Genomic DNA, 27,777 nt, shown 5'->3' on the forward strand with positions numbered 1-27,777 from the left:
GTGACAGTAATACCAGGAAACCCAACCCCACCAGAAAAAAATAGACAAAGCCATCAATAGTGTTACTTTTATTCAAATTCAACTGTTGATTAAATCCTTTAGAACATATTTGATCATATGCTGCTTTTTGGAGTAATGAAACTAGGTGTAACACAGCACTGATTAAGAATTATAGTGGGGCAAAAAAGTATTGTCAGCCACCAATTGCGCAAGTTATCCCACTTAAAAAGATGAGAGAGGCCTCATAGGTACACTTCAACTATGACAGACAAAATAAGTTAAAAAAAATTCCAGAAAATCACATTGTAGGATTTTTCATGAATTTATTTGCAAATTATGGTGGAAAATAAGTATTTGGTCAATAACAAAACTTTCTCTCAATACTTTGTTATATACCCTTTTTTGGCAATGACAGAGGTCAAATGTTTTCTCTAAGTCTTCACAAGGTTTTCATACACTGTTGCTGGTATTTTGGCCCATTCCTCCATGCAGATCTCCTCTAGAGCAGTGATGTTTTGGGGCTGTTGCTGGGCAACACGGAATTTCAACTCCCTCCAAAGATTTTCTATGGGGTTGAGATCTGGAGACTGGCTAGGCCACTCCAGGACCTTGAAATGCTTCTTACGAAGCCACTCCTTCGTTGCCCAGGCGGTGTGTTTGGGATCATTGTCATGCTGAAAGACCCAGCCACGTTTCATCTTCAATGCCCTTGCTGATGGAAGGAGGTTTTCACTCAAAATCTCACAATATGTGGCCCCATTCATTCTATCCTTTACACGGATCAGTCGTCCTGGTCCCTTTGCAGAAAAACAGCCCCAAAGCATGATGTTTACACCACCATGCTTCACAGTAGGTATGGTGTTCTTTGGATGCAACTCAGCATTCTTTGTCCTCCAAACACAACGAGTTTTTACCAGAAAGTTCTATTTTGGTTTCATCTGACCATATGACATTCTCCCAATCTTTTAGATCACCCAAATGCTCTCTAGCAAACTTCAGACGGGCCTGGACATATACTGGCTTAAGCAGGGGGACACGTCTGGCACTGCAGGATTTGAGTCCCTGGCGGCGTAGTGTGTTACTGATGGTAGGCTTTGTTACTTTGGTCCCAGCTCTCTGCAGGTCATTCACGTGTGGTTCTGGGATTTTTGCTCACCGTTCTTGTCATCATTTTGACCCCACGGGGTGAGATCTTGCGTGGAGCCCCAGATCGAGGGAGATTATCAGTAGTCTTTTATGTCTTCCATTTCCTAATAATTGCTCCAACAGTTGATTTCTTCAAACCAAGCTGCTTACCTATTGCAGATTCAGTCTTCCCAGCCTGGTGCAGGTCTACAATTTTGTTTCGGGTGTCCTTTGACAGCTCTTTGGTCTTGGCCATAGTGGAGTTTGGTGCGTGACTGTTTGAGGTTGTGGACAGGTGTCTTTAATACTGATAACAAGTTCAAACAGTGCCAGAGGAGCCTCTTAAAGAAGAAGTTACAGGTCTGTGAGAGCCAGAAATCTTGCCTGTTTTTAGGTGACCAAATACTTATTTTCCACCATAATTTGCAAATAAATTCATAACAAATCCTACAATGTGATTGTCTGGATTTTCCCCCCTCATTTTGTCTGTCATAGTTGAAGTGTACCTATGATGAAAATTACAGGCCTCTCTCATCTTTTTAAGTGGGAGAACTTGCACAATTGGTGGCTGACTAAATACTTTTTTGCCCCACTGTATGTAGGAATGCACAACACAATGAAGCATATTTACTGCTGGAATGCTTGATCAACTCTATGTCAGAAACCAAGTTGACTTATAGCACCAGAGTTGTTTAGGTGAACGGACACCTGGGGCGGTTGCCCTTCGTGCCCACTCCCATACCCTATAATTCTGTATTACTCTGTGACTAATTTGTATACAGGTAGGCCAGAAAAGACACATACCTGATTGGCAGATGAGTGGCAACCCTGATCAGAAGTACCTGCTGCTCATCGGTTGTTCTCTAAAAATGTGGTTTCGAATTAAAATACAATTGTATCTACACACTGATGGATGTAAAGCAAAAATGTATTTGTACGCTATCCCTGATGCAGTGAAAATCATTTAGAAAAATAGAATAGTAAGCTTTATGCGACATATCTTTGAGTGCGAACCCATCACACCTTTTTGTTTGTCAGTGGTAACCACTGTTCACATCAGGAGTGGTAAACGGGTGTTGAGGTATTCAACTGTTCCATGGTCTTGCATTGTTTTCTGTACGTACTGTAAGAGGTATGTGGTTCTATTGCTAAATCCCACTTTAGTGCTACTTGTAACGGAAATGCATGCACAGTTAGAAAGGACAACTCTCCAGACTCCAGTCCCTGTGTGAACGCTGTGCTCTCTTCTTGCTGTGAGTCTTACAGGGTGTGTTTGTCAAACAGGTATTCTCCCATGGAGCCATGGGTCTCAGAAGAAGTGAGGCGGGTCAGGCTGCCCAGATGGTCACCCAGCTTCTTGATGGTGTCATGGCTGTCGGACAGGAAGTGCTGCTCTAGGAAGTCACACAGCTAAAGAGGAAGTAAAGTTGTATTGTTATGCCCGGTTGCAACAGACAGCACAGCATTGACGTCATAGAGATAGATGCATACTGCAGTGGAGGCCACATGCTTTCTGCAGGTATTCTTTCAACATTCTCTGTTCCTCCTTTTCATTTTTTGATCTGTTCAAATCACTAACAGACCAACATAGATGTTATGAGATTCAGTTATACATAGCTATCAAATACATCTGATCTAATAACACAGAACATCCATTAAAATATGCATAACAGTTAATCACAATGGGATAATTATCATGGATTTACATGGGGGTCAGAGTGAGTGTTGGCACAACGGTGCACCTCGAGGAGGGACGTGTTGAGGGTTTTCTGAAACTCCAGGGAGAAGGTGATGGCATCCAGGCCACCTCGCCAGTCCTCCCTGCTGGGTTTCTGAAACAGAGACAGACCGCGCATTTGAAGGAATCAGTTTGAGCAAGGCGAGGCCCAAAACTGCTAATCTAGATCACATAGAGTAGTTATTTGGGATGCATCACGCAAGGTTATTTGTAGATTAGTGATACTTCATAGTTCGCCTACAATGTAGTCAAATAGGCACAGTGACTTGGCTCTCACAACTGCATGTAGGGGCCTGACAAATCCACGGAATACAGTCAATGCATTCTAGCACCTCCCACATTCCATATTGGGGGTTTCATTTCCGCTTGACTTCTGGCCGGTCACTATGCTTCGCTAACTCAGGGAGGGAGATGTTGCTAAATATGGATCAAATTAGTTAAAATTACATTCGCATAATTTGTAAGTTGGAGCAGGATGTTGATGAGACAATTGGATGAAGAATTTAAAACAAAGTGTTTGCACATAGTATTACCGCTACAAAGCTGATGCTAGCTAGCTAATTTTTCATTGAAATTACATGGCTGGTTAGCTACCATTTCCACACGCCCTCGGGCCTTCTTTCTTAAAGTGGAACTGACAGCGTTTTAATTACAGATTAAAAACAGAATCATAAATCAGTCAAAAATATCCAATTCCCAGTTTATGCTACCAACTTAATTAATAGGTTTTAAAAATAAGTAGTATTTTTTTTTACCCCCTTTTTCTCCCCAATTTCGTAGTATCCAATTATTAGTAGTTACTATCTTGTTTCATCACTACAACTCCCGTACGGACTCGGGAGAGACGAAGGACGAAAGTCATGCATCCTCCGAAACACAACCCAACCAAGCCGCACTGCTTCTTAACACAGCGCACATGCAACCCGGAAGCCAGCCGCACCAATGTGTCGGAGGAAACACCGTGCACCTGGCGACCTTGGTGCTGGGCACTGCGCCCGGCCCGCCACAGGAGTCACTGGTGCGAGACAAGGATATCCCTACCGGCCAAACCCTTCCTAACCCGGACGACGCTAGACCTCCCAGTCGTGGCCGGCTGCGACAGAGCCTGGGCGCGAACCCAGAGTCTCTGGTGGCACAGCTTGCGCTGTGGTGCAGTGCCCTAGACCACTGCGCCACAAATAAATTGTATTTGACTCAACATTCCATGACATACATGAAGGCATTGTTGCAGCTCAATGCATGATTAATATAATTCACCAATATATTTCTTGGTAGTCCAAAAGATATTGCTATAAGGTTGTAAATCCCAGCTGGCCTAGTACATTATTTGCTGCCTCCATTCGGGATGCAGTTTAATTTTCGATGACTCAATATTTTCGACAAAAACGGACAAATGTAACTAAGGCTGGGAATGTTAATACAATCAAACTAGCAAGGGCAATAATCACAAATCAGCCATAACGTGGCTAATAGGCTAACGTATCTATTTATGTAGCAAGCTAAAAACACAGCCTAATGTTCGCTAGCTAGCTGCTAGGAAGATGTCATGAGAGGAGTGACTGACTTTTCCCCCTCATTGTTTTTCGGTGGCTATACACAGCTAGAGATGCAGGTGCCATTTGGTTCGCAAATTCACACTGGCTATCTACTCCGATTTCAAAGCACTCGTCTGAATGTGCTAGTGCAGAATAACTGAGGAATTTACGAATTGGCTGAATATGACCGGTGTCAGTAAAAGTAGGTAAAAAAACTAAAAGTTAGTCACGAACCCTCATGATAACATGCAAACAGCCTAGCTAACGAGTCAAATGGTCCGTGTGAGGTGTTCTCTCATATGTGTCTGGAAGTAGCTAGCTAGCCAGCTTTATCTTGCAAGCTGCAGAAGGATAAGTAATCTACAATTCCCCATTGTTTATCAGTGCAATTTTGACACCCAACTAGCTGAAACAGTTTGAGAGGGTTTTCTAATGTTACTTCGATAGATTTTAGTTCATCTTGCTCTGCTAGCATTAGTTGTTGATCTTGTTGTTGTGCGTAATTTTTTTTGATTAACCACATGAATAATTTTGAGATGCACCAATACATAAATACCATAGCTGGCACGCAGATCGGTAGAAATGGTAAGATAAATTGGCATTCCAGTTGAAAAAGGTTGCCAACACCTGGTGTAGCCTATCACCGGCAATTTCAGGAGAATAACGGCAAAATCTGTGAAGGCCAGCGGATGGTTGGGTACAGGTTTTTCTGGATCTCTGGCTCACTCTTAAGTAACGTCTTCTTTCGTCAAACAGTACGCTATGTACTGGATGGGGGCTAGCAAGCAGTTTTCAAAACATTGGATTATCAATTTATGCAATGAGATCTCGGCTTGCTAGATAGCAAAACCAACCAAATACACTGTAGCAAGCAATAATGTGGTAAACTAATGTTAGCTTCAACTAACATGACAAGTACATAGACCTACTTCTTTGTAAAACAATGTTAGTCTATATTAGCCAGAAAGCTCTGCTTCTAGCTAGCTAACCAGTCAAGTCTATTGAAGAAGCTGGCTAGCTAGCATCATCTTTGTACTGGTTATACTATATGTTGAAACACTAGTTTTAACATTTCTCACAAGTGTATAGCTGTAGCTTTTAAATTCTGCGAATGTCATTTAGTAATTTAAAAAATAAGAGTGAGCATGTTTTGTGGTTAACTGGGGAGAAATAGTAACTTACAGCGATGGGCTGAAGGAGAATGCGACCGCCTCTCATATTCTGGTATTCCAGCAATTTTTCTGCCTGCTCTCTCTCCTTCGCAGAACGCTCCAGGAAAAACCTAGAGAAGCTGCGCAAAGCCACATCGTCCCTGTCGAAATACATCCCCTGGGCGAGAACAGAGAAATACATATTAGATAAAAACAGGTCAGTATCAACAGATCACGTCTTTATAACATGGTGGACCACAGAGTAGAAAATAGCCAGTGCCAGTCAAAGAACTAAACACATGAAAATAACATGGAAAGGGAAGAATAAGAAAGAACATTTAGGAGAGAGGGCCCTATCGGAGTAAGCTAGAGCAGATAAGGGGCTAGAACTACACTGAGTACAGCCTCCTGAGTGGCGCAGAGGTCTATGGCACTACAGTGCTAGCTGTGACACTAGAGATTCTGGGTTCGAGTCCAGGCTCTGTCGCTGACAGCCGCCCATAGAGCGAGTTGTGTTTCGGAGGACAAACGGCTCTCGACCTTCGCCTCTCCCAAGTCCGTACGGGAGTTGCAGCGATGAGACAATTGGATACCACGAATATGGGGAGAAAAAGGGGTAATAAATTGAAATAAAGATATACACTGATTATACCAAACATTAGGAACACCTTCCTAATATTGAATTGTGCACCCCCCTTGCCATCAGAACAGCCTCAATTAGTCGAGGCATGATGGAAAGCGTTCCGCAGGGATGCTGGCTCATGTTGACACCAATGCTTCCCACAGTTGTGTCAAGTTGGCTGGATGTTCTTTGGGTGGTGGACCATTCTTGATACACACAGGAAACTGTTGTGTGAAAAACCCAGCAGCAATGCAGTTCTTGACACAAACCGGTGTGCCTGGCACCTACCATCATACCTAGTTCAGAGGGGCTTACATTTTTTTGTCTTGCCCATTCACCCACTGAATGGCACACACATTCCATGTCTCAAGGCTAAGAAATCCTTCTTTAACCTGTCTCCCCCCCTTCATCTAAACTGATTGAAGTGTATTTAACAAGTCACATCAATAAGGGATCATCACTTTGACCTGGTCAGTCTGTCATGGAAAGAGCTGATATCCTTAATGTTTTGTATACTCTGTGCATTCAGAAAGTATTCAGATGCCTTCACTTTTTCCACATTTTCTCGTTAGCCTTATTCTAAAATGGATTAAATAGGGGGTGTCCCCCTCAGTCTACACACAATAGTAATAATGTTATTTCCGGCGCCGAGATGCCCGCCTCGCTTCGCGTTCCTAGGAAACTGTGCAGTATTTTATTTTATTTTTTTATCTTAGGTTTTATGACATACAGTCGGGAGGAACTATTGGATATAAGAGCAACATCAACTCACCAACATTACGACCAGGAATACAACTGTCCCGAAGCGGATCCTCTGTTTGGACCTCCACCCAGGACAATGGATCGGATACCAGCCGGCGACCCAAAACAACGGCGCCGTAGAAGGGGCAGATGGCGCGGTCTCTGGTCAGGCTCCGTAGACGGGTACATCGCACACCACTCCCGAGCATACTACTCGCCAATGTCCAGTCTCTTGACAACAAGGCAGACGAAATCCGAGCAAGGGTTACCTTCCAGAGAGACATCAGAGACTGTAACGTTCTTTGTTTCACGGAAACATGGCTCACTCGAGACACGCTATCGGAGTCGGTACAGCCACCTGGTTTCTTCATGCATCGCGCCGACAGAAACAAGCATCTCTCTGGTAAGAAGAAGGGCGGGGGTGTATGCCTTGTGATTAACGAGACATGGTGTGATCATAACAACATACAGGAACCCAAGTCCTTTTGTTCACCTGACTTAGAATTCCTCACAATCAAATGCCGACCGCATTATCTACCAAGAGAATTCTCTTTGATCATAATCACAGTCGTGCATATTCCCCCCAAAGCAGACACAGACGGCCCTGAAAGAACTTCATTCGACCCTATGTAAACTGGAAACCACATATCCTAAGGCTGAATTTATTGTAGCTGGGGATTTTAACAAGGCTAATCTGAAAACAAGGCTCCCGAAATACTATCAGCATATAGCACCCGCGCTCAGGTCTGTTCAACACTGGTCCGACCAGTTGGATTCCACACTTCACTATTGCTTCGATCACGTGGACTGGGATATGTTCCGCATAGCATCGAACAACATTGATGAATACGCTGATTCCGTGAGCAAGTTTATTAGCAATTGCATCAGTGATGTTGTACCCACAGTGTTTATTAAAACATTCCCCAACCAGAAACCGTGGATTGATGGCAGCATTCGCGCAAAACTGAAAGCGCAAACCACTGCTTTTAAAGCAGGGCAAGGTGACCAGAAACATGATCGAATACAGACAGTGTAGCTATTCCCTCCGCAAGGCAATCAAACAAGCTAAGCGTCAGTATAGAGACAAAGTAGAGTCACAATGCAGCCAAAGTGAGTAAAACATTTAAACGTGTTAACCCTCGCAAGGCTGCAGGCCCAGACGGCATCCTCAGCCGCTTCCTCAGAGCATGCGCAGACCAATGGCTGGTGTGTTTACGGACATATTCAATCAATCCTTCGCCCCAGTCTGAGGTCCTGAGCACTCTGTAGCAGGTTTTCATCAAGGATCTGTACCTTGCTCCGTTCATCTTTCCCTTGATCCTGACTTGTCTCCCAGTCCCTAAAAAACATCCCCACAGCATGATGCTGCCACCACGCTTCACAAGGAGGGTTGGTATTGGCCAGGTGATGAACGGTGCCTGGTTTCCTCCAGACGTGACGCTTGGCATTCAGGCCAAAGAGTTCAATGTTGATTTCATCAGACCAGATAATCTTGTTTCTCATGGTCTGAGTCATTTAGGTGCCTTTTGGCAAACTTCAAGCGGGCTTTCATGTGTCTTTACTGAAGAGTATCTTCCGTCTAGCCACCCTGCCATAAACGCTTGATTGGTGGAGTGCTGCAGAGATGGCTGTCCTTCTGGACGGTTCTCCCATCTCCACAGAGTAACTCTGGAGCTCTGTCAGTGTGACCATTGGGTTCTTGGTCATGACCCTAACCAAGGCCCTTCTTCCCCGATTGCTCAGTTTTGTTTTTGGTACCCTTTCCCCAGATCTGTGCCTCGAAAACAATCCTGTCTCATAGCTCTACGGACAATTCCTTGGTCTTTGCTCTGACAACTGTGGGATCTTAGACAGGTGTGCGCCTTTCCAAATCATGTCCAATTAATTGAATTTGCTTTTCCAAATCATGTCCAATTAATTGAATTTACCACTGGTGGACCCCAATCAATTTGTAGAAACATCAAGGATGATCAATGGAAACAGAAATGCACCTGAGCTCAATTTCAAGTCCCATAGCAAAGGGTCTGAATACTTAAGAATAAAAAAAAAAAACCTTTTACATAAGATATTTGCAAACATTTCTAAAAAACCTGTTTTCGTTTTGTTATAATGGGGTATTTATTGTGTGTGCAGACTGACAAGGAAAATGTTAATTTAATCAGTTTTAGAATAAGGCTGTAACGTAACAAATGTGGAAAAAGCGAAGGGGTCTGAATACTTTCCAAATGCACTGTACATATTATATAGACCATACCAGGGAGAGGTAGGTGTAGGATGCAGTCAGCTTGATGTTCACCAGCTTGTTGATGTTCACCTCACTCTCTGGGTGGAAGTTGTGATTTACCTGCGACTGCATCTCTGAAATGGCAAAAAAAGATATGAAATTAACTAAAAGAAAGCAATCGGCCACTGGTATGGAATATATATATTGAATCATTTACAAAACCACACCATTACTAGTAACTTTATTTTCTGCAATGAAACAAAGGCAGGAATTCTAAGTAAATAATTTGTAAAAAGCTTAGTCTTTGAAGTTATAAAATCATAGCTATTATAACTCATGTCTACATAAAGCTGTGTCCGTGCTTGGCAGCCCTAGCATTTATATACCACAATCAGGGTTTCTTTCCATTAGGAAAATGTGGCGCCATTTGAGAAGTTTCCTGGACCCATATGCATTTGGTGCATAACCTGATTAGGGTTGCACCAAGGGTACTCAAAATGACAAATCACATTAGATTATGGTTATTCATCTTAACGGAACATGCAATTCAAGGACGCAACGGTGTGCATCCTTCTTGCCGAATTCCAATGCTCACTTTGACAATGTTAGAAGAACTGTCACATTTACTTTTCCTCAGCCAACAAGACTAGAAATGAACAGCAAAATCACTAGCCTATGTAAATCTACTATCCCCTATAGTAGAAACGTTGACATTCTATTCGTCAGCTTGTCGTTCTGTGCGAGAAAGAAATAGCCTATTCCAAACCGACTCTGGGACAGTTATGGGACGATAAAAGCACTGAGGATTATGCAATAGATCAGCACATTTAGCTTAAATGTTGATAAACTAGTATTTCTTCACAATATAAGCGCAGCAATGCGCACAGGCAGTAGGCTACGTGCAAATATTTGTTCCATAATGCAACTGGCGGGAAAACACTTGTCAAAAGCGCACCGCTTTGCGAGCGCTTTTATTTATTTAACCTTTCATGGGAAAGAGATGAAAAGATCCGTTAGAAATTTAGAAAGAGGGGCGATCTAAAGATGCAACAACTAGCTTGGATTGCTAATATGACTAATATATGCACCTGAATGGCAAATTTAGTAGGCCTAGCACTTTTTAATCGAGGCCATCATAACTATTTAACACACGATAGCATTTCAAATTGTTACGCAATGATTGGACTCACTCCAGCAGCAGCTCCCCCGCTGTCTGACAGATTGTCCACTCATAGTGTCTGTATGCGTGATAAACATAGACTAACACAATACACACCTACCAATTGAATTCCACGAAATTATGCAAATTGACCTATAGACCAATAAGCATGCCCAGCCAAATGTATTTCCATCAACTGTTATTTAAAATCAACAAATAGGCGAAAGAGCATTATTTTGCAATGCGATTTTTCTTTCTTCTCCTGGACAATTGGCCTGCGCCCGTTTTATTTATCGGTTATTACTGGCTAATGGAAATCCTGCATATCATGTGTCGTGGAGTAAAGGGAGATCAAATTCAAGCTTTTGTTCAGCTAAGGTGGCAGACACAGCTGACACTGTCTAACGGAATCCATACTAAATAGGTGGCAGAGTATGTGAGCAGTTGCAGGGTTGGGAATCGACTTCAAGTTTTCATAAGAATCGGTAATCAGCCTTTTTGGTCGCCGATTATGGCCGATTACATTGCAATCCAAGAGGAAACAGCGTGGCAGGCTGACCACCTGTTACGCCAGTGCAGTGTCAAAAGGACAATGTGGCTGCAAGGAGCCACGGTAAGTTGCTAGCTAACATTAAACTTCTTTAAAATAAATAAATAATCAACCTTCACATAATCACTAGTTAACCTAGTAATATCAGCAACCATGTGTAGTTAACTAGCTTGTCCTACGGTGCCTGTTAATTTATCATCGAATCACAGCCAACTTCAACTTCGCCAAATGGGTGATGATTTAACAAAAGCACATTCGCGGAAAAAAAAGCACAATCATTGCAGAAATGTACATAACCATAAACATCAATGCCTTTCTTAAAATCAATACACAAAGTATATTTTTTTAAACCTGCATATTTAGTTAAGAAATTCATGTTAGCAAGCAATATTAACTAGGGAAATTGTCACTTCTCTTGCGTTCAGTGCAAGCAGAATCCGGGTATATGCAACCGTTTGGGCCACCTGGCTCGTTGCGAACTGATTTGCCAGAATTTTACATAATTATGACATAACATTGAAGGTTGTGCAATGAACAGCAATATTTAGACTTAGGGTTGCCAGCTGTTCGATAAAATACGGAACGGTTCCGTAGTTCACTGAAAGAATAAACTTTTGGTTTTCGAAATTCTAGTTTCCGGATTTGACCATATTAATGACCAAAGGCTCGTATTTCTGTGTTTATTATATTATAATTAAGTCTATAATTTGATATTTGATAGAGCAGTCTGACTGAGCGGTGGTAGACAGCAGCAGGCTCGTAAGTATTCATTCAAACTGTACTTTACTGCGTTTGCCAGCAGCTCTTAGCAATGCTTGAAGCACAGTGCTGTTTATGAATTCAAGCCTGTTAACTGCCGAGATTAGGCTGGCAATACTAAAGTGCCTATAAGAACATCCAATAGTCAAAAGATATATGAAATACAAATGGTATAGAGAGAAATAGTCGACGCGTCATAATTCCTATAATAAACTACAACCTAAAACTTCTTAACTGGGAATATTGAACCACCAGCTTTCATATGTTCTCATGTACAGAGCAAGGAACTTAAACGTTAGCTTTTTTTACATGGCACATTTACTTCTCCAACACTGTGTTTTTGCAATATTTAAACCAAATTTAACATGTTTCATTATTTATTGAGACTAAATAGATTTTATTTATATAAACTCAGCAAAAAAAGAAATGTCCTCTCACTGTCAGCTGCGTTTATTTTCAACAAACTTAACATGTGTAAATATTCATATGAACATAAGATTCCACAACTGAGACAAACTGAACAAGTTCCACAGACATGTGACTAACAAATGGAATAATGTGTCCCTGAACAAAGGGGGTCCAAAATAAAAATTAAGTCAGTATCTGGTGTGGCCACCAGCTGCATTAAGTAAGTTGTTACACGCGGTCTGCCACTGCAGACTGACAACTACACTGACAAATTACACTATCCATTTGGACCTTTGTCACCTAGTTAGGCCAAAGGCCGGCAGATGGCCACATTGAGGCCTTCCATCTTACCATCCGAAGGGAATGCATGCAGCCGGCTAGTACATGTATCCCCGTGGACCGGTTCGTACCTAAAGCATTCTCCATTCAGGCTGCAAATCTGATGATTTCCTCCTAGAACTCAATTTGACGGCGGGAAGTCATTACACATTATCCACCACACTGGATAATGGGTAATGCCTAGGAATAGTCCTGGATGTTGCTATTGCGTTCAGCCAATCAGGTTGTAGAACCTGTTTACCCCAGGCTCGACATGGGGCGCATTATCAGGAAGTAGCATTAGCCACTGTAGCATGGAAAATGGTGTTTCACAAAGAAAATATGAATTTAATTTAACCTGGCAAGTCAGTTCAGAACAAATTCTTACTTACAATGACGGCCTAAGAACCGTGGGCTAACTACTTTGTTCAGGGTTAGAATGACAGATTTTGACCTTGTTGCTAGACCAAATCCCCGAGCTGACCTTTCGGTTACTGGCCCAATGCACTAACCACTAGGCTACCTGCTGCCCATATTTCCCAGTTTTTTTCTGCCTTATTGCCATTAAATCGAGTTGGAGGTGGTAAATCAACGCATTTGCAGCCTCTATAGAGAACGAACCGGTACACAGGGATTTGAGCGTATAGCCGGTGGCATACATTCCCCACAGAACGCTGTGGATGGGAGTCTGTTAGATGAATGTGATTGTTGTTGAGTGGCTTCACTGCAAGTGTATTGTATGTTTTTTTCCCCACTATTTTTTTAAAGAGACATTTCACTGGATGTATAAATATGAAGCATCCGCTTGGCGTTTCCACGAGGAAGCCCACTGACGGGCAGTGGGAAGAATATGGAAAGAGATGGATTTTATCCTACATTTTGCAAATTAAACATTTTATATCAATAGTTCAGTTCCCAAAACTATAATCTTATGAACAGAGTGGACTAAGTTTTATAGACTTTAGCCTTTGCACTCCTAAACAAGACATTTTAAAACTTTGGCAAAGTTGAATTGAGTAATTGCACATGCATTTCACAAAGCATGGCTTCCCTAACGAAATACGCAGTTGTATGCTAGAACGGGCCAATAGGATAATCGCTAGCTCGTGCTTGGCTCTGCCCACTATGACTCATCTATTCCCATTGGAAAAGACAGGCTGTGATCCATCTTGGTTTGGTTATTGAAATCTATGCTTTCCCTTTGGACGGTAAGATTAAAAGGACTATAGTATCACCACCATCTGCCATCATTTGAGCTACCAGTAGCTAGGATGTGTGTGACCGTACCTTCCAAAATAGTATTTAAGTACCCCTGGTCTAACATATCTAGAATCCTGGACATAAAAGGCATGTCCAAATGGCTGAAAGGAACTAGCATAAATAGAAAAATTTACCAGTTTCATTTTATTAACAACAAAATCAATACAGGAAGTACATGTGGGAACACAAGTATATATAAATAATATACAAAGGACAATTGGGCTAGGGGTGGGGCTACAATATCACATTACACAAGGACCTTAAGGGACATACTTATTATTCTAACAGCTTTTTTGTTAAGAGTATTTAATTGTCTTAAAATACAGTTCCATTTCTTTTTGTAAGGTAAGAAAATGTGTTTTGCTTGTAAATTTACATTTGTGAATATGAAATTTGCCAAAAGAATAATGAAATTAATGACAAATGTTTCAGCTTATTTCTATCATAGGTAAAGAATCCAAGCAGTACATCTCTCTACAAGTGTAAGATCCTCATGAATATGTTCAATTATAAATCTACTGATGTCTTGCCAGTTTTCTTACATGAATACAATGCCAAAAAAGATGCAACACTGTTTCTGGGTGGTCATTACAAAAGGAGCAATTTGAGTTGATGTTTTCCTTAAACTTCTTCATGTAGTTGTTGGAAGAATAATATTTATATTTTTTAAACAAACCTACTTGTTAACAAAAATTTAAGGAAGTTGTGTCTGGCAACATCCAAACTTTTTTTGCAACAGATATTATCAATAAATCCATTCCAATAAGGCATGACATAAGGTATAGATACAACATCCTGCTGAAACAAGGTTCGTATTCCTATTGTTGAATGGACCAAAAGAGAAACAAATCTTTCCTACTGATGAGTCAACAGGTTCAACAGAAGGTAGGTTCTGAGGGTCAGGTCTTGACACGTTCCTGAATAATAAAGCAACACCTGAGGGAATGGAATCAAAGACAATTGCAAAATGTTTAGGTGTTACAGGGAACTTGTAAAGTGATAAGAATTCCTTATAACTGAGTAAAATACCCTCTGCGTTTACCAGTTGGCTCACCAATAGGATATTATTTCAGAACTTATATTCTAAAAACAAACTATTTTTATACAATATATCCAGATTGTTCCATATATAATGTGTGTGGAGAAAAATTCTGCTTATAAATGAACCCTTTCACACGTACCATCACACAGGTGTGATCGTTCTACAGCTGTCCCTGAAGCTACGATCACACCCTGTGTGATTAGAATGGCCAGTTTCAAATGACGCAACAATAAGCATTTGAGCTGGCCACACTTTTTTCAGAAACTATTTACACAAACAGTCCTTACAAAGTTGTGCTTTATCTTGGCCAGGTCGCAATTGTACATGAGAACTTGTTCTCAACTTGCCTACCTGGTTAAATAAAGGTGAAATAAATAAAAATGTCCAGAATGTAAGCAGCTTATTTTTGGATGCAATGTTCAGATATTCACAGAAGTATATATAGCATAACACAATCATCCTAACCAGAAAAATGTAGGCTACATTTGTCCTACCGCTGAGGAAAGATTGACCCAACACAAGCAGTCATATTTTCTAACTCTCGGCTGACATAAACTACAATATGAATGAGCTAATAGCAATTACCATATATAATTAATCACATCACGGGTGAGCTCACCATTGATCAAAATAATTCAGTAAAACACTTTCTAAAAATCGAAAATAATCCTGACGATTAGTTTCATCGCGCAGCCATGCATTTTTTCCTCGCAGAAACCAAATATGACGAGATGAGTTTGGTCTGTTTATAGTATGCATGTTGAAGGGGTGTGTCATCTACCGTTGTTCACATCCCACCACTCATTTCTGGAAGTCCTCAAAAAAAAAATGTGAACACTTACTCACTTCCTTTCGTTATAACATCTTTGGTCAAACAGACGATTACGTGAAACCCAGAATGCATTGCATGTCAACAAACATGGCTACACAGCTGGAATTGGCTTAGCTCATAATCAGTACAACCTTCAAAAAAGTATTTTAGACATAATATGTGCCCATTACAATCTATGCAAGAATCGGAATGCATGATTTGTCACCAAGAACTTAAAACATGTGAATAAGACAGTAAATACACAAATAATTGCCACACAAAGCATTTTTTGATAGTGATTTATTGATACAAGTGGTACGTGCCGGCAGTCAACCACATACCATCTCACTCTGGGCCATTCAGTGTTGTTGTTAATGTATGTAGCTAGTGAGCTAAGCTGTAGCATTAGCAATGTCTTTGAAAAGGAGACAACTCACAAATGTGGAAATTCTGGAGATTTCTTAAAATTATGACAATGAGTCTGAAAGTCAGGAATCAGATTCTGACAGTGACAGTAAGGAGCTGCCCCCCAACCTTGTAGCCATTGAGAACCCTGAATCGGAGGTTCCCTTGTCCACTGATGAAGTACCAGGTCCCTTTGAAGATGCTGGTGGTGATGGAGGCAGAACGACAGTGGATGAAGTACAGGAGTTCTGTGGTAGCTGGAAGGCCGCCAGTCATTTCACCCCTCCTGGCCCTGCTGTTTGCAGTCTGGAATGCAATGCCCCTTGCCATTTCCAACTGAGGCAGAGTGCTTCAAGTTGTTTCTGACAGAAGAGTTGGTGGAAACAGTAGAGGGGACCAATCGCTATGCCTTGGAGCTACAGAAGAGAGAGCCAGTAGTGAGGGGGAAACTCACTAAATGGGTGACAACCACAATTAGTGAAATGTATACCTTCCTGGTGCCAGTCCTTCTCATGGGAATAGTAAAGAAGAACTCCCTTTGAGAATACTGGAGCACAGATCCTATGTTCACAACTCCCTTCTTTGCAAACCTCTTTTCCCAAGACCGCTTCCTTGTTCTGCTGCGATGCCTGCATTTCGTCAACAATGCTTCTGCCATCCTAAGTGACCCGTTATACAAAATAAGAAATGTTCTTATCAGCCTGACATCAGCATTTGGGCGTGTCTTTGTGCCATACAAGGACCTATGCATTGATGAGTCCCTGATGTTATGGAAAGGTAGGCTGGCATTCTGTCAATATATTCCCGCCAAAAGGCACAGGTTTGGAGTGAAATTCTTTGTCATGTGCGACGTGAAGACAGGATTTGTCTAGGATATTATAGTATACACAGGGTCCACCGCTGACATCCAACATTATGAGGGGCTTGGGGTGTCCGGGTCCGTGGTGATGACCATGCTGGCTACTCATCTCGGCAAGGGACTTACGTGGACAATTGGTACAGCAGTCCCACACTCTTCCACCTTATCTGCTCTCCAACAGCACAGGGGCCTGTGGCACAGTCAGGTCGAACAGGAAGGGGATGCCGGCATACGGATGCAGGAAGATGCAGAGAGGGGAGGTGGAGTTCCAGGAGAACGGTCAACAGCTGGCAGTAAAGTGGCATGACAAACGAGACGTCCTCGTCCTCTCAACTGTCCATACAGCAACCATGTCGGCCACAGGGAAGGTGGACCACCTGACGGGAGAGAGAAAGATCAAACCAGATTGTGTGCTTGAATATATCCTCAAAATGGGGGCCGTGGATAAGGAGGACATAATAAACAGCTTTGTGGAATGCACTCTGAATATGACCAAGTGGTATAAGAAGATATTTTTTCCATCTGGTCGACACTGCTGTCCTCAACGGCAGCATAGTTCACCGCCAACTAACAGGTGAGATGATTACTGAACAAGGTATTTTTGTAACTGGATGTACCGTTCACATAAATCCATTATGCAATTATAGTGACAATATCTCACCCACCTACCCACTGCCTCATCATCCTCATAGGTAAAGTAATTACCTACCAAAAGTACAGAGAGAAGCTCATGAGAGAGCTGCTGGAGGAGCACCACACCCCTCGGCGCCCATCCACTGGGGGTTGTCCTGCTGTAGACAATACCCTACACCTCACTACACAGCATTTTCCCTGCAAAGTCCCTCAAACTGCTGCTCAAGGTAGTCGCACACGGAGGCACTGCAAAGTCTGCCTGTCTGGCGCCAGGAGATGACAAAATACATGTGTTTAGCTTGTGATACACCTCTATGTATTTCACCATGCTTTGAGGAGTATCACATTGCTCAAGCATTATTGAGCACATCTGCAGCAATAAGTGACTGACTGACCTGACAGGTGACTTGACAGGTGACCTGCCATGATACTATGCCTTTAGAGGTGGGGGTGGAAATGCAGTTGTTCAGTCACTGCATGAATATTAAATATGGGTTATGCATATTCCGCTTTTTGTCCTCTAGTACAAGTTGTTGTTTAACCAACTACCAATACTGCAATAAAATAGACGACTATTACATATTGGCCTGTGTGTTTTCTTGCTGTGTTTTCATCCAGTACAACTGTTAATTAAGGAGTGTAGGTTAGCATACAAAAGCTGTCCTCATTCTTCAGCTCCAAAGATGTCCAATTCCAGTTATGATATTGGCAAATACTGTTTGTGGTTTCTGAAAGTACAGAATAAAGGGGGAAATATGAATTAGAATACAATATTAGGATATAGCAATATTACAAATAAGTAACATAATAAACACTGCTAAAAAATTGTTTATCGCATTGACAAATCACAGATTTGAGTTATAACAGTAAGAAACTTAGTAAGAACAGAGCTATGCGGAATAGACCAAATAAACAAACCATGGTCATATTTATTTATTTAACAACAAATTTTTATTTACAATGATTGCCTACACCGGCCAGACTCGGACAACGCTGGGCCAATTGTGCGCTGCCCTATGGGACTCCCAATCACAGCCAGTTGTGATACAGCCTGGATTTGAACCAGGGTGTCTGTAGTGTCGCCTCTAGCACTGAGATGCAGTGGCATAGACCGCTGCACCACTTGGGAGTCATAAGGCCAGGGTAGCTTCAAAATACAACACAAGCTAATACTTCTGACGCAACTAGCATTGTTTTACAGAGCTAATAGAAGAAGGTAGCTAGCTACCTAAGCAAGATTGAATATAACACCATGAAGGTTATAAAATGAGTAACATTACCTCACGTGTCTGCGGTTATAAAGAATATACACAAATATCTTATGCTCCATACATAGTGAGCTACAGCAGAAACGACATATGGAAACTAACATAAAAAAGGCACTTACTTTGATAGAAATGCAGCATGGATTTGAACCAGGGAGTCTGTAGTGACGCCTCTAGCACGGATGCGCCGTGCCTTTGACCCCTGTGCCACTTGGGAGTCATAAGGCCATGTAGCTTCAAAATACATCACAAGATAATACTTCTCTGATGCAATTAGCATTGTTTTACAGAGCTGATAGAAGTAGCTAGCTGCATAAGCACGATTGAATATAACACCATGCAGGTTATAAAATGAGTAACGTTACCTCACGTGTCCGCGGTTATAAAGAATATACACAAATATATTATGCTCCATACATACAGTACGCTACAATAGAAACGACATACAGAAACTATTACAACGTAATAATTCACTTTGATAGAAACGCACACATTTCCAAAGTTATTATTAGTAACGAAAACAATGACTGCAATGAGGGCAACAGATGGAAAATGTGAACACGTGTGCAGATCCTGTTCTGACGGGAGATGAACAAATGTCTGCAGACTTGATCTGCACAAACAATTGGGAAGTGCTTGGGGAATTTTGTCCAGGTCAGAAATGCCCCAAATATTACAATTGTCAACAAAAGTTAAAAATAACCATTTTTATGAGAATGAATGAGGTGGAACACTCCTAAATTCAAACTGTTCTTAGAAAATAAAAACTTGTTAGAAATTCATTTGAAATTGAAGTTGAAACAGCCTATAAATAAAAACGGGCTGCGTGCTTTTAGTTTGAGGGCAGCGCAGATTAAATGCACTGTTACGTATCAATCACATTCTGGAATGGAGAGAACATTCTAACATCACGTGCATAAAAAATAAAATAAATTTTAAAAAAAACTCACGCTGGGGCGACCGTTAGAGATATTTGAAACTCAAGCATGAAAGGGTTTTAAGGACCATGACAAGAAAACTTTCTGCTTTTCATCAGCAGGTTTCACTGGAACTTTGTCAATATTATAATTGCAAACCAACATGAAGTTATGGCCAACAAAAGTAGAGAGGACATGAGGAATAAAATTACACACAGAAGTGTGTCTTCTTAGGAATTGTTTTATACAATTGATCTTAAAAACTATTATTTAAGATAGTAAAGTCCAGAAAAATTTGCCCACCATTCTCATAAGTGTTCAATACAACAGTTTTCCTAATGTAATGGGTATGGTTTCTCCACAGAAAGTAGAAAATCATCTGGTCTATCGCCTTGCTTATTTTACTGTCAAGATATAAAAGAGAGTGCCATATGTTAGTCTAGAGATACCTTCAGCCTTGGTTATTAGGACTTCCTTTTAAAAGAAGTCCCTACGTAGCCATTGATTTAGCTTGTTCTGTTTTTGTTTTTATAAATAAGAGGGTTAAAATTTAGTAAGCCTCTAGACTTCCGATTTTTTGTAATGGTTATGCCTAAATAGGTAAGTTCTTCTTTTCTTTAATACCATAATATGAAGGTGTCACACAATCTTTGACAGGCATGAGTTCACATTTATTAATGTTAAGATATAGACCAGACGCTTTGGAAAAGGATTGTATCAAATTGATCGATATGGGAATTTGGTTAGCATCTTTCAGAAAAAAAGTGTAGTATCGTCAGCCAGCTGGCTTATAACCATTTCTTTACCAGCTATGGAAATAACTTGTACAGGACAATTATTTAAAGAATTTGTGTGATTAATAAAAACAGGTAAAAAGCGATAGGACAACCTTGCTTAATTCTGCTCTTTAACTCAAATCTAGGCGAGGTGTCATATTTTAATTTGATAGAGCTGTTACCATTTGTAGAGTCTTAATAGCCATATAGAAAAAAAAATCCCCAAAGCCAAGTCTCTCAAGGGACTGGAAGAGGAACTGATGCTCTACTGTGTCAAATGCTTTATGAAAATCTAAAAATATGAAGCTATCCACGGGTTATTAGGTCTGAGTAGTCAAGTATGTCTAATACTAGTCTGATATTGTTAGAAATATGTCTGTTCCTCATAAAGCCAAACTGTGTTTCAATGATTGCATCCAGGACTTCTTTAATTATTTTTGCAAGTAGTAAGGCTAATATCTTGTAGTCATTATTAAGACTACAAATTGGACACCAATTATCGATGAGCAGTACTTTTTTAGGCTTAGGTATCAGTGTTATTAACCACTGACTCATTGTAGGAGGGAGAACATTGTTTTTAATACTCTAAAAAGACATCAAATAGGAAGGGAGCTACTTGTTCAAAAAATAATTTGTAAAATTCTGATGAATTCCATCAACACCTGGTGATTTATTGTTCTTTAGATGTTTGATAGACTGTAATCTCCTCAACTTTGATGGGTTCACACTGTTTAGATTCTATATCACTGATAGAGTGAACATTATTCAGTGGAGTCAAAAATCATATCTGTGGATTCCTGGCAGTACGTAGAGCTATACAATTTTCTGTAAAAATTGCTACAGTATTTAGCGATTAATTGTGGTCATCTGTAATAACACCAATGTTTAACTTATGGATAGTGTTATTTGTAGAGTGAAATTTCTGAAGTCTAAAGAAATAGGATGAATTCTGTTCTCCCTCAATCCATTTCTTCCGAGATCTAAAAGGCTCCTTCTGCTTTTAATCTATCTATATATACACACACACACACACACACACACACACACAGTGGGGCAAAAAAGTATTTAGTCAGCCACCAATTGTGCATGTTCTCCCACTTAAAAAGATGAGGCCTGTAATTTTCATCATAGATACACTTCAACTATGACAGACAAAATGAGAATTTCTTTTCCAGAAAATCACATTGTAGGATTTTTAATTAATTTATTAGCAAATTATGTTGGCAAAAAAGTATTTGGTCAATAACAAAACTTTCTCTCAATACTTTGTTATATACCCTTTGTTGGCAATGACAGAGGTCAAATGTTTTCTGTAAGTCTTCACAAGGTTCCACACTGTTGCTGGTATTTTGGCCCATTCCTCCATGCAGATCTCCTCTAGAGCAGTGATGTTTTGGGGCTGTTGCTGGGCAACACGGACTTTCAACTCCCTCCAAAGATTTTCTATGGGGTTGAGATCTGGAGACTGGCTAGGCCACTCCAGGACCTTGAAATGCTTCTTACGAAGCCACTCCTTTGTTGCCCGGGCGGTGTGTTTGGGATCATTGTCATGCTGAAAGACCCAGCCACGTTTCATCTTCAATGCTCTTGCTGATGGAAGGAGGTTTTCACTCAAAATCTCATGATACATGGCCCCATTCATTCTTTCCTTTACAAGGATCAGTCGTCCTGGTCCCTTTGCAGAAAACAGCCCCAAAGCATGATGTTTCCACCACCATGTTTCACAGTAGGTATGGTGTTCTTTGGATGCAACTCAGCATTCTTTGTCCTCCAAACACAATGAGTTGAGTTTTTACCAGAAAGTTATATTTTGGTTTCATCTGACCATATGACATTCTCCCAATCTTCTTCTGGATCATCCAAATGCTCTCCAGCAAACTTCAGACGGGCCCGGACATGTACTGGCTTAAGCAGGGAGACACGTCTGGCACTGCAGGATTTGAGTCCCTGGTGGCGTAGTGTGTTACTGATGGTAGGCTTTGTTACTTTGGTCCCAGCTCTCTGCAGGTCATTCACTAGGTCCACCCGTGTGGTTCTGGGATTTTTGCTCACCGTTAATGTGATCATTGAGATCTTGCGTGGAGCCCCAGATCGAGGGAGATTATCAGTGGTCTTTTATGTCTTCCATTTCGTAATAATTGCTCCCACAGTTGATTTCTTCAAACCAAGCTGCTTACCTATTGCAGATTCAGTCTTCCCAGCCTGGTGCAGGTCTACAATTTTATTTCTGGTGTCCTTTGACAGCTCTTTGGTCTTGGTCATAGTGGAGTTTGGAGTGTGACTGTTTGAGGTTGTGGACAGGTGTCTTTTATACTGATAACATGTTCAAACAGGTGCCATTAATACAGGTAACGAGTGGAGGACAGAGGTCTGTTAGAGCCAGAAATCTTGCTTGTTTGTAGGTGACCAAATACACTGCTCAAAAAAAAAAACACTTAAAAACACAATGTAACTCCAAGTCAATCACACTTCTGTGAAATCAAACTGTCCACTTAGGAAGCAACACTGATTGACAATACATTTCACATGCTGTTGTGCAAATGGAATAGACAACAGGTGGAAATTATAGGCAATTAGAAAGACATCCCCAATAAAGGAGGGGCTCTGCAGGTGGTGACCACAGACCACTTCTCAGGTCCTATGCTTCCTGGCTGATGTTTTGGTCACTTTTGAATGCTGGCGGTGCTTTCACTCTAGTGGTAGCATGAGACAGTCTACAACCCACACAAGTGGCTCAGGTTGTGCAGCTCATCCAGGATGGCACATCAATGCGAGCTGTGGCAAGAAGGTTTGCTGTGTCTGTCAGCGTAGTGTCCAGAGCATGGAGACGCTACCAGGAGACAAGCCAGTACACCAGGAGACGTGGAGGCCGCCGTAGGGGGGCAACAACCCAGCAGCAGGACCGCTACCTCCACCTATGTGCAAGGAGGAGCAGGAGGAGCACTGCCAGAGCCCTGCAAAATTACCTCCAGCAGGCCACAAATGTGCATGCGTCTGCTCAAACGGTCAGAAACAGACTCCATGAGGGTGGTATGAGGGCCCGAAGTCCACAGGTGGGGGTTGTGCTTACAGCCCAACATTGTGCAGGACGTTTGGCATTTGCCAGAGAACAAGATTGGCAAATTTCCCACTGGCGCCCTGTGCTCTTCACAGATGAAAGCAGGTTCACACTGAGCACATGTGACAGAGTCTGGAGACGCCGTGGAGAACGTTCTGCTGCCTGCAACATCCTCCAGCATGACCGGTTTGGCGGTGAGTCAGTCATGGTGTGGGGTGGCATTTCTTTGGGGGGCCAGACAGCCCTCCATGTGCTCGCCAGAGGTAGCCTGACTGCCATTAGGTACCGAGATGAGATCATATGCTGGTGCGGTTGGCCCTGGGTTCCTCCTAATGCAAGACAATGCTAGACCTCATGTGGCTGGAGTGTGTCAGCAGTTCCTGCAAGAGGAGGGCATTGATGCTATGGACTGGCCCGCCCGTTCCCCAGACCTGAATCCAATTGAGCACATCTGGGACATCATGTCTCACTCCATCCACCAACGCCACGTTGCACCACAGACTGTCCAGGAGTTGGCGGATGCTTTAGTCCAGGTCTGGGAGGAGATCCCTCAGGAGACCATCCGCCACCTCATCAGGAGCATGCCCAGGCATTGTAGGGAGGTGATACAGGCACGTGGAGGCACACACACACACTACTGAGCCTAATTTTGACTTGTTTTAAGGACATTACATCAAAGTTGGATCAGCCTGTAGTGTGGTTTTCCACTTTAAATTTTGAGTGTGACTCCAAATCCAGACCTCCATGGGTTGATAAATTTGATTTCCATTGATAATTTGTGTGATTTTGTTGTCAGCACATTCAACTATGTAAAGAAAAGTATTTATTAAGAATATTTAATTCATTCAGATCTAGGATGTGTTATTTTAGTGTTCCATTCATTTTTTGAGCAAGTGTACTTATTTTCCACCATAATTTACAAATAAATTCATTAAAAATCCTTCAATGTGATTTTCTGGATTTTTTTTCTCATTGTCTGTCATAGTTGAAGTGTACCTATGATGAATATTACAGGCCTCATCTTTTTAAGTGGGAGAACATGCACAATTGGTGGCTGACTAAATAATTTTTTGCCCCACTGTATTATCCAGTTTATTTTGTAACTCAATCAGTTCCATCTTCTCCTCCCGAGAGGCCGGCTGGGGACCTCTGAGTTCTCTTAATGATCACCGTTTCCTCCTCAGCTCTTCTGGTCTTAGCAAGATTACTACCATATTTTCTAAGGTATTTGGACACTTCAAATTTAAAAGCTCCCAGTTCTTGCAATAAGATTTTTCTTCACAAGCCCTTTCCCAAAAGTGTGAAAGCAGATCTTTACACTCAATCTTAACTATATAATTATTTAATAATGAGCTATTTAGCTTCCAATAGGATGGCCTACCAAGGTTAGTATCAGGGGGAAATATTGTTATATCAATGTAAATGGCCGTATGGTCTGTGAGGGGAGTAGTACAAATACTTGTAGTAACACACTCACTATCAATACATTTGGATATAAGCCAAAAATCTATTCTGGATTGTCTGGAACCTGTTTTGTTACTCCAAGTGAATGATCTGTCGGTAGGAAACCTCTCTCTCCATATATCAGTAAGATCAAACTTTTCCATAAAAAGTATTAAACCCAAATTCTGATTGGTTGGCCTACCTGGGGGCCATCTATCAGTTGAATTATCTATAGTAATGTTAAAGTCCCCTCCTATCAATAATACTAAACTCTGAAATTTAGATAACCAATGAAGTATATGTTTCTCTATAGATTCAAGCAACTCATCATTCTCATGTTTGGTGTTTTACCCGTAGAAGTTTACAATAATGAGCATAATGTCATTGATCACAAGACAAATAAAGTGACCAAAGGGGTCACATTCTGAGTGTAGAATATTACCAAAGGGATTTTTCATTGTAATGACACCAGCAGAGCGTTCAGATCCATGGGAAAGCCAAATATCGTTGCCCCACTGTGACCTCCAGAAGTTGGCATCAGCCAAAATTGAGTGAGACTCTTGAAAAAAGCAAAAATCTGTTTGAAATTGTTGAGCAAATAAAAATGAGGCCTTGCACATTGTTTCGTAACCCCCTAGCATTAAGAGAAACTATAGACAAAGACAAAACAAAGATTATATAAAGTATAAACTGTAGTAGGATGAGTCAAAAACGTAGGAGAAGTGAATGTAAGCGATAAGGAACCGAGATCGTCACCATTTTTAAGTGAAAATAGCTTATTCCATAAACTCTGAGCTAGATGTTGTCCGGCTTTTGAAAATCAACTCAACTGAAAATTATATTCAAGACCAAACCAAGGATTCTTTGTAGTAAGAGACTAAAAACCCTCTTTAGTGGAATCAGGAACTATTCTGAGAAAATACAAAATAATAATTTAAATTAAAAGGGTACCTATTACTTTTAAGTGCATATGAAAACTGATCATAATTTTTTTTTTTACATACATTTTCCTAAGACCCTTTTCACTTGGAAATAAGTATTAATAACTAAATAGAACAACCGTGTAAAGTCAGAGCAGACTCGTTTGCTCTTTAAAAACAGTATCTTAATTACTGTATACATAAAAAATAAATACAACTTTCAGTCTTCTTCGTAAGTTTGTAAACAAAAAAAATGGGCCTTCTCATCATACAAGACCAAACTAATAACTTGAAGTACCTGAGTATTCCAAAAAATTGTCACCTGATGCTTGTTAGGTAAAGTAAACAATACAAGGAAAATGAGAATACCATGGCCGAAACCATCAATCTGTTCCTTCTGGTGAGATTTTTGGGAGGAATATGGATTTCTGAACAGTTGACGAAGCCTTGTCCACCGAAGTAAGCAGCCTTTCCCTCATTTCATACTTTCTTGATCTTTGGCTACAACTTGTCCTTTTTTCTATGTCCTCTGTTTTTGAGATGCTCAGCGAAATGCATACCATGGCTCTGAAGGAAGGCGTTCTTCCTAGCAGCTTTCCAGACAGCATCCTTGTATAATCTGGCAGTGAAGAGGATGATGATACCCCTTGGTCTTGAATCGTTTTGCTGTTGCTTCTTGCCAAGGCGATGCACAACGTCCATGGTATCACCAACTTTGTTCTTCTCTGCAGGCAAAACTTCTTGGCAGATGCGGATAGCCTCTCCTCGCACATCCTCATTCTTCACCTCTGGCAAGCTGTAGAGTCTCAGGTTCCATCTTCTTGTGTATTGTTCCAGATCAGTGATAGTCTATGGTAGACATTGTTATTATTTTTCCACACTTTTGCCACTCATTTTCACATCCTTGACTTCACCACATATAAACTCCAGTCTTTTTCAAGCCTTCGATAACCATGGTGGTCGCGCCTACCATTTTCATAATGGCGTCAGACTTGGAGTTGATGAGTAAAGAGAGGGTAGTCACGATGTCAGAGTTCATGTTGGGGTTTTTTGAGGGTGGCGGTTTGCACGGAGTAACCGGTAAAGGGGGGAATTCGTCATATTCAACAGCATTCGAAAGCATGATATTATCCATAGGGCATGCGTAGTTATGGCAGTTGTCTATAAGCAAGTTTCTCTCTTGTTGATTAGCAATAGAACGGATAGCTTCTTCCTTTCTATTTTTGTCACTACTTCGCATGGACATGCCGAAATAAATTATCCAATTCTTATTCCAGTCACAGGAAAGTTCTTCGATCTTGAACAAATAACAAAAGGAATTACTGTAAACTTGTTTTTTCCACAATCTTTCTATAGTTTGGTGCGGAGCTCAGTAAAAAAAAAAAAAGCGTATGTTCAAGCCGCCATCTTGGCCTCATATATATATACACACCAATTTAATTTGAGGACAACAATGTTGACAGCTGCGCCATAAACGTTGCAAAATAAATGGGAAGAGATTTGAGATGTACCAATTCCATGGCACATGGTTTATGAACGGGTACAAAAAAACTATACCTGGTTCAACGCTTAAGAGTTTTTAAATGTAAAATTATATAGAATTCTTGCCACCAACAGAATGCTATATATATACACGACAGTGAGTGACCTAACGTCACAGCACGTAATTAGCGTTAGTTAACAGACAAGCACGAGGAATGCAAAGCAAGACAAGCTAGCTTGCTAACTGGCTAGGTCACCAACAAGGGTGGAGTTCTCTGATAAGGCACATTTGAGATAGTCATTAGCTACATAACTAGGTTGTTGGTGTTACCCAAATCAATATTAGCTAACGTTCGCTAGCCACTGCAAACGATGCATGTCTCACAAATACCATTGCTTGTAAACCTCCAACCTCCAGCTAATTGCATTGACATATCGAATACTGAGGTACCAGAATGTTCTACTTACGTTCTCCCTTTGTTTCTAATCACTAGAAACGTTAGTTTACTTGAGAAACTGCACTATCTTGCAGAGACTTTTCAACGTTGACCAACATTCAACAACATGAAATAAGTA

The 27,777-nt window shown here is 41.1% G+C and overlaps 1 protein-coding gene and 1 long non-coding RNA gene across 2 annotated transcripts; both read right to left on the reverse strand.

Annotated features, from left to right (window-relative positions):
• Positions 1-55: 55 nt before the first annotated feature.
• zgc:56095 (Ferritin, lower subunit-like) lies at positions 56-27,777 on the reverse strand. The gene is made up of 5 exons (XM_064923767.1): positions 27,670-27,777; positions 9,167-9,270; positions 5,581-5,727; positions 2,832-2,957; positions 56-2,535 (listed from the first exon to the last, which is right to left on the reverse strand). Exons 2-5 carry the CDS (start codon positions 9,266-9,268, stop codon positions 2,386-2,388), a joined length of 525 nt encoding a protein of 174 aa, XP_064779839.1. The 5' UTR covers positions 9,269-9,270; positions 27,670-27,777; the 3' UTR covers positions 56-2,385.
• Positions 13,716-21,390, reverse strand: LOC135504864 (uncharacterized). Its single transcript, XR_010450193.1, has 2 exons — positions 18,728-21,390; positions 13,716-18,068 (listed from the first exon to the last, which is right to left on the reverse strand). It is a non-coding gene; the product is annotated as an uncharacterized LOC135504864 (long non-coding RNA).

Source organism: Oncorhynchus masou, chromosome 18 (genome assembly GCF_036934945.1).
Source record: "Oncorhynchus masou masou isolate Uvic2021 chromosome 18, UVic_Omas_1.1, whole genome shotgun sequence".
Classification (NCBI taxonomy): Eukaryota; Metazoa; Chordata; class Actinopteri; order Salmoniformes; family Salmonidae; genus Oncorhynchus; species Oncorhynchus masou.

Excerpts from the sequence above, each read along its gene's own strand:
- zgc:56095 (XM_064923767.1), bottom strand. The coding sequence starts at position 9,268 with ATGCAGTCGCAGGTAAATCACAACTTCCACCCAGAGAGTGAGGTGAAC. Across the intron at positions 2,958-5,580 it reads TTCTCCTTCAGCCCATCGCT|AAACCCAGCAGGGAGGACTG; the intron begins GTAAGTTACTAT and ends TCTCTGTTTCAG. Across the intron at positions 2,536-2,831 it reads ACACTCACTCTGACCCCCAT|CTGTGTGACTTCCTAGAGCA; the intron begins GTAAATCCATGA and ends CTTCCTCTTTAG.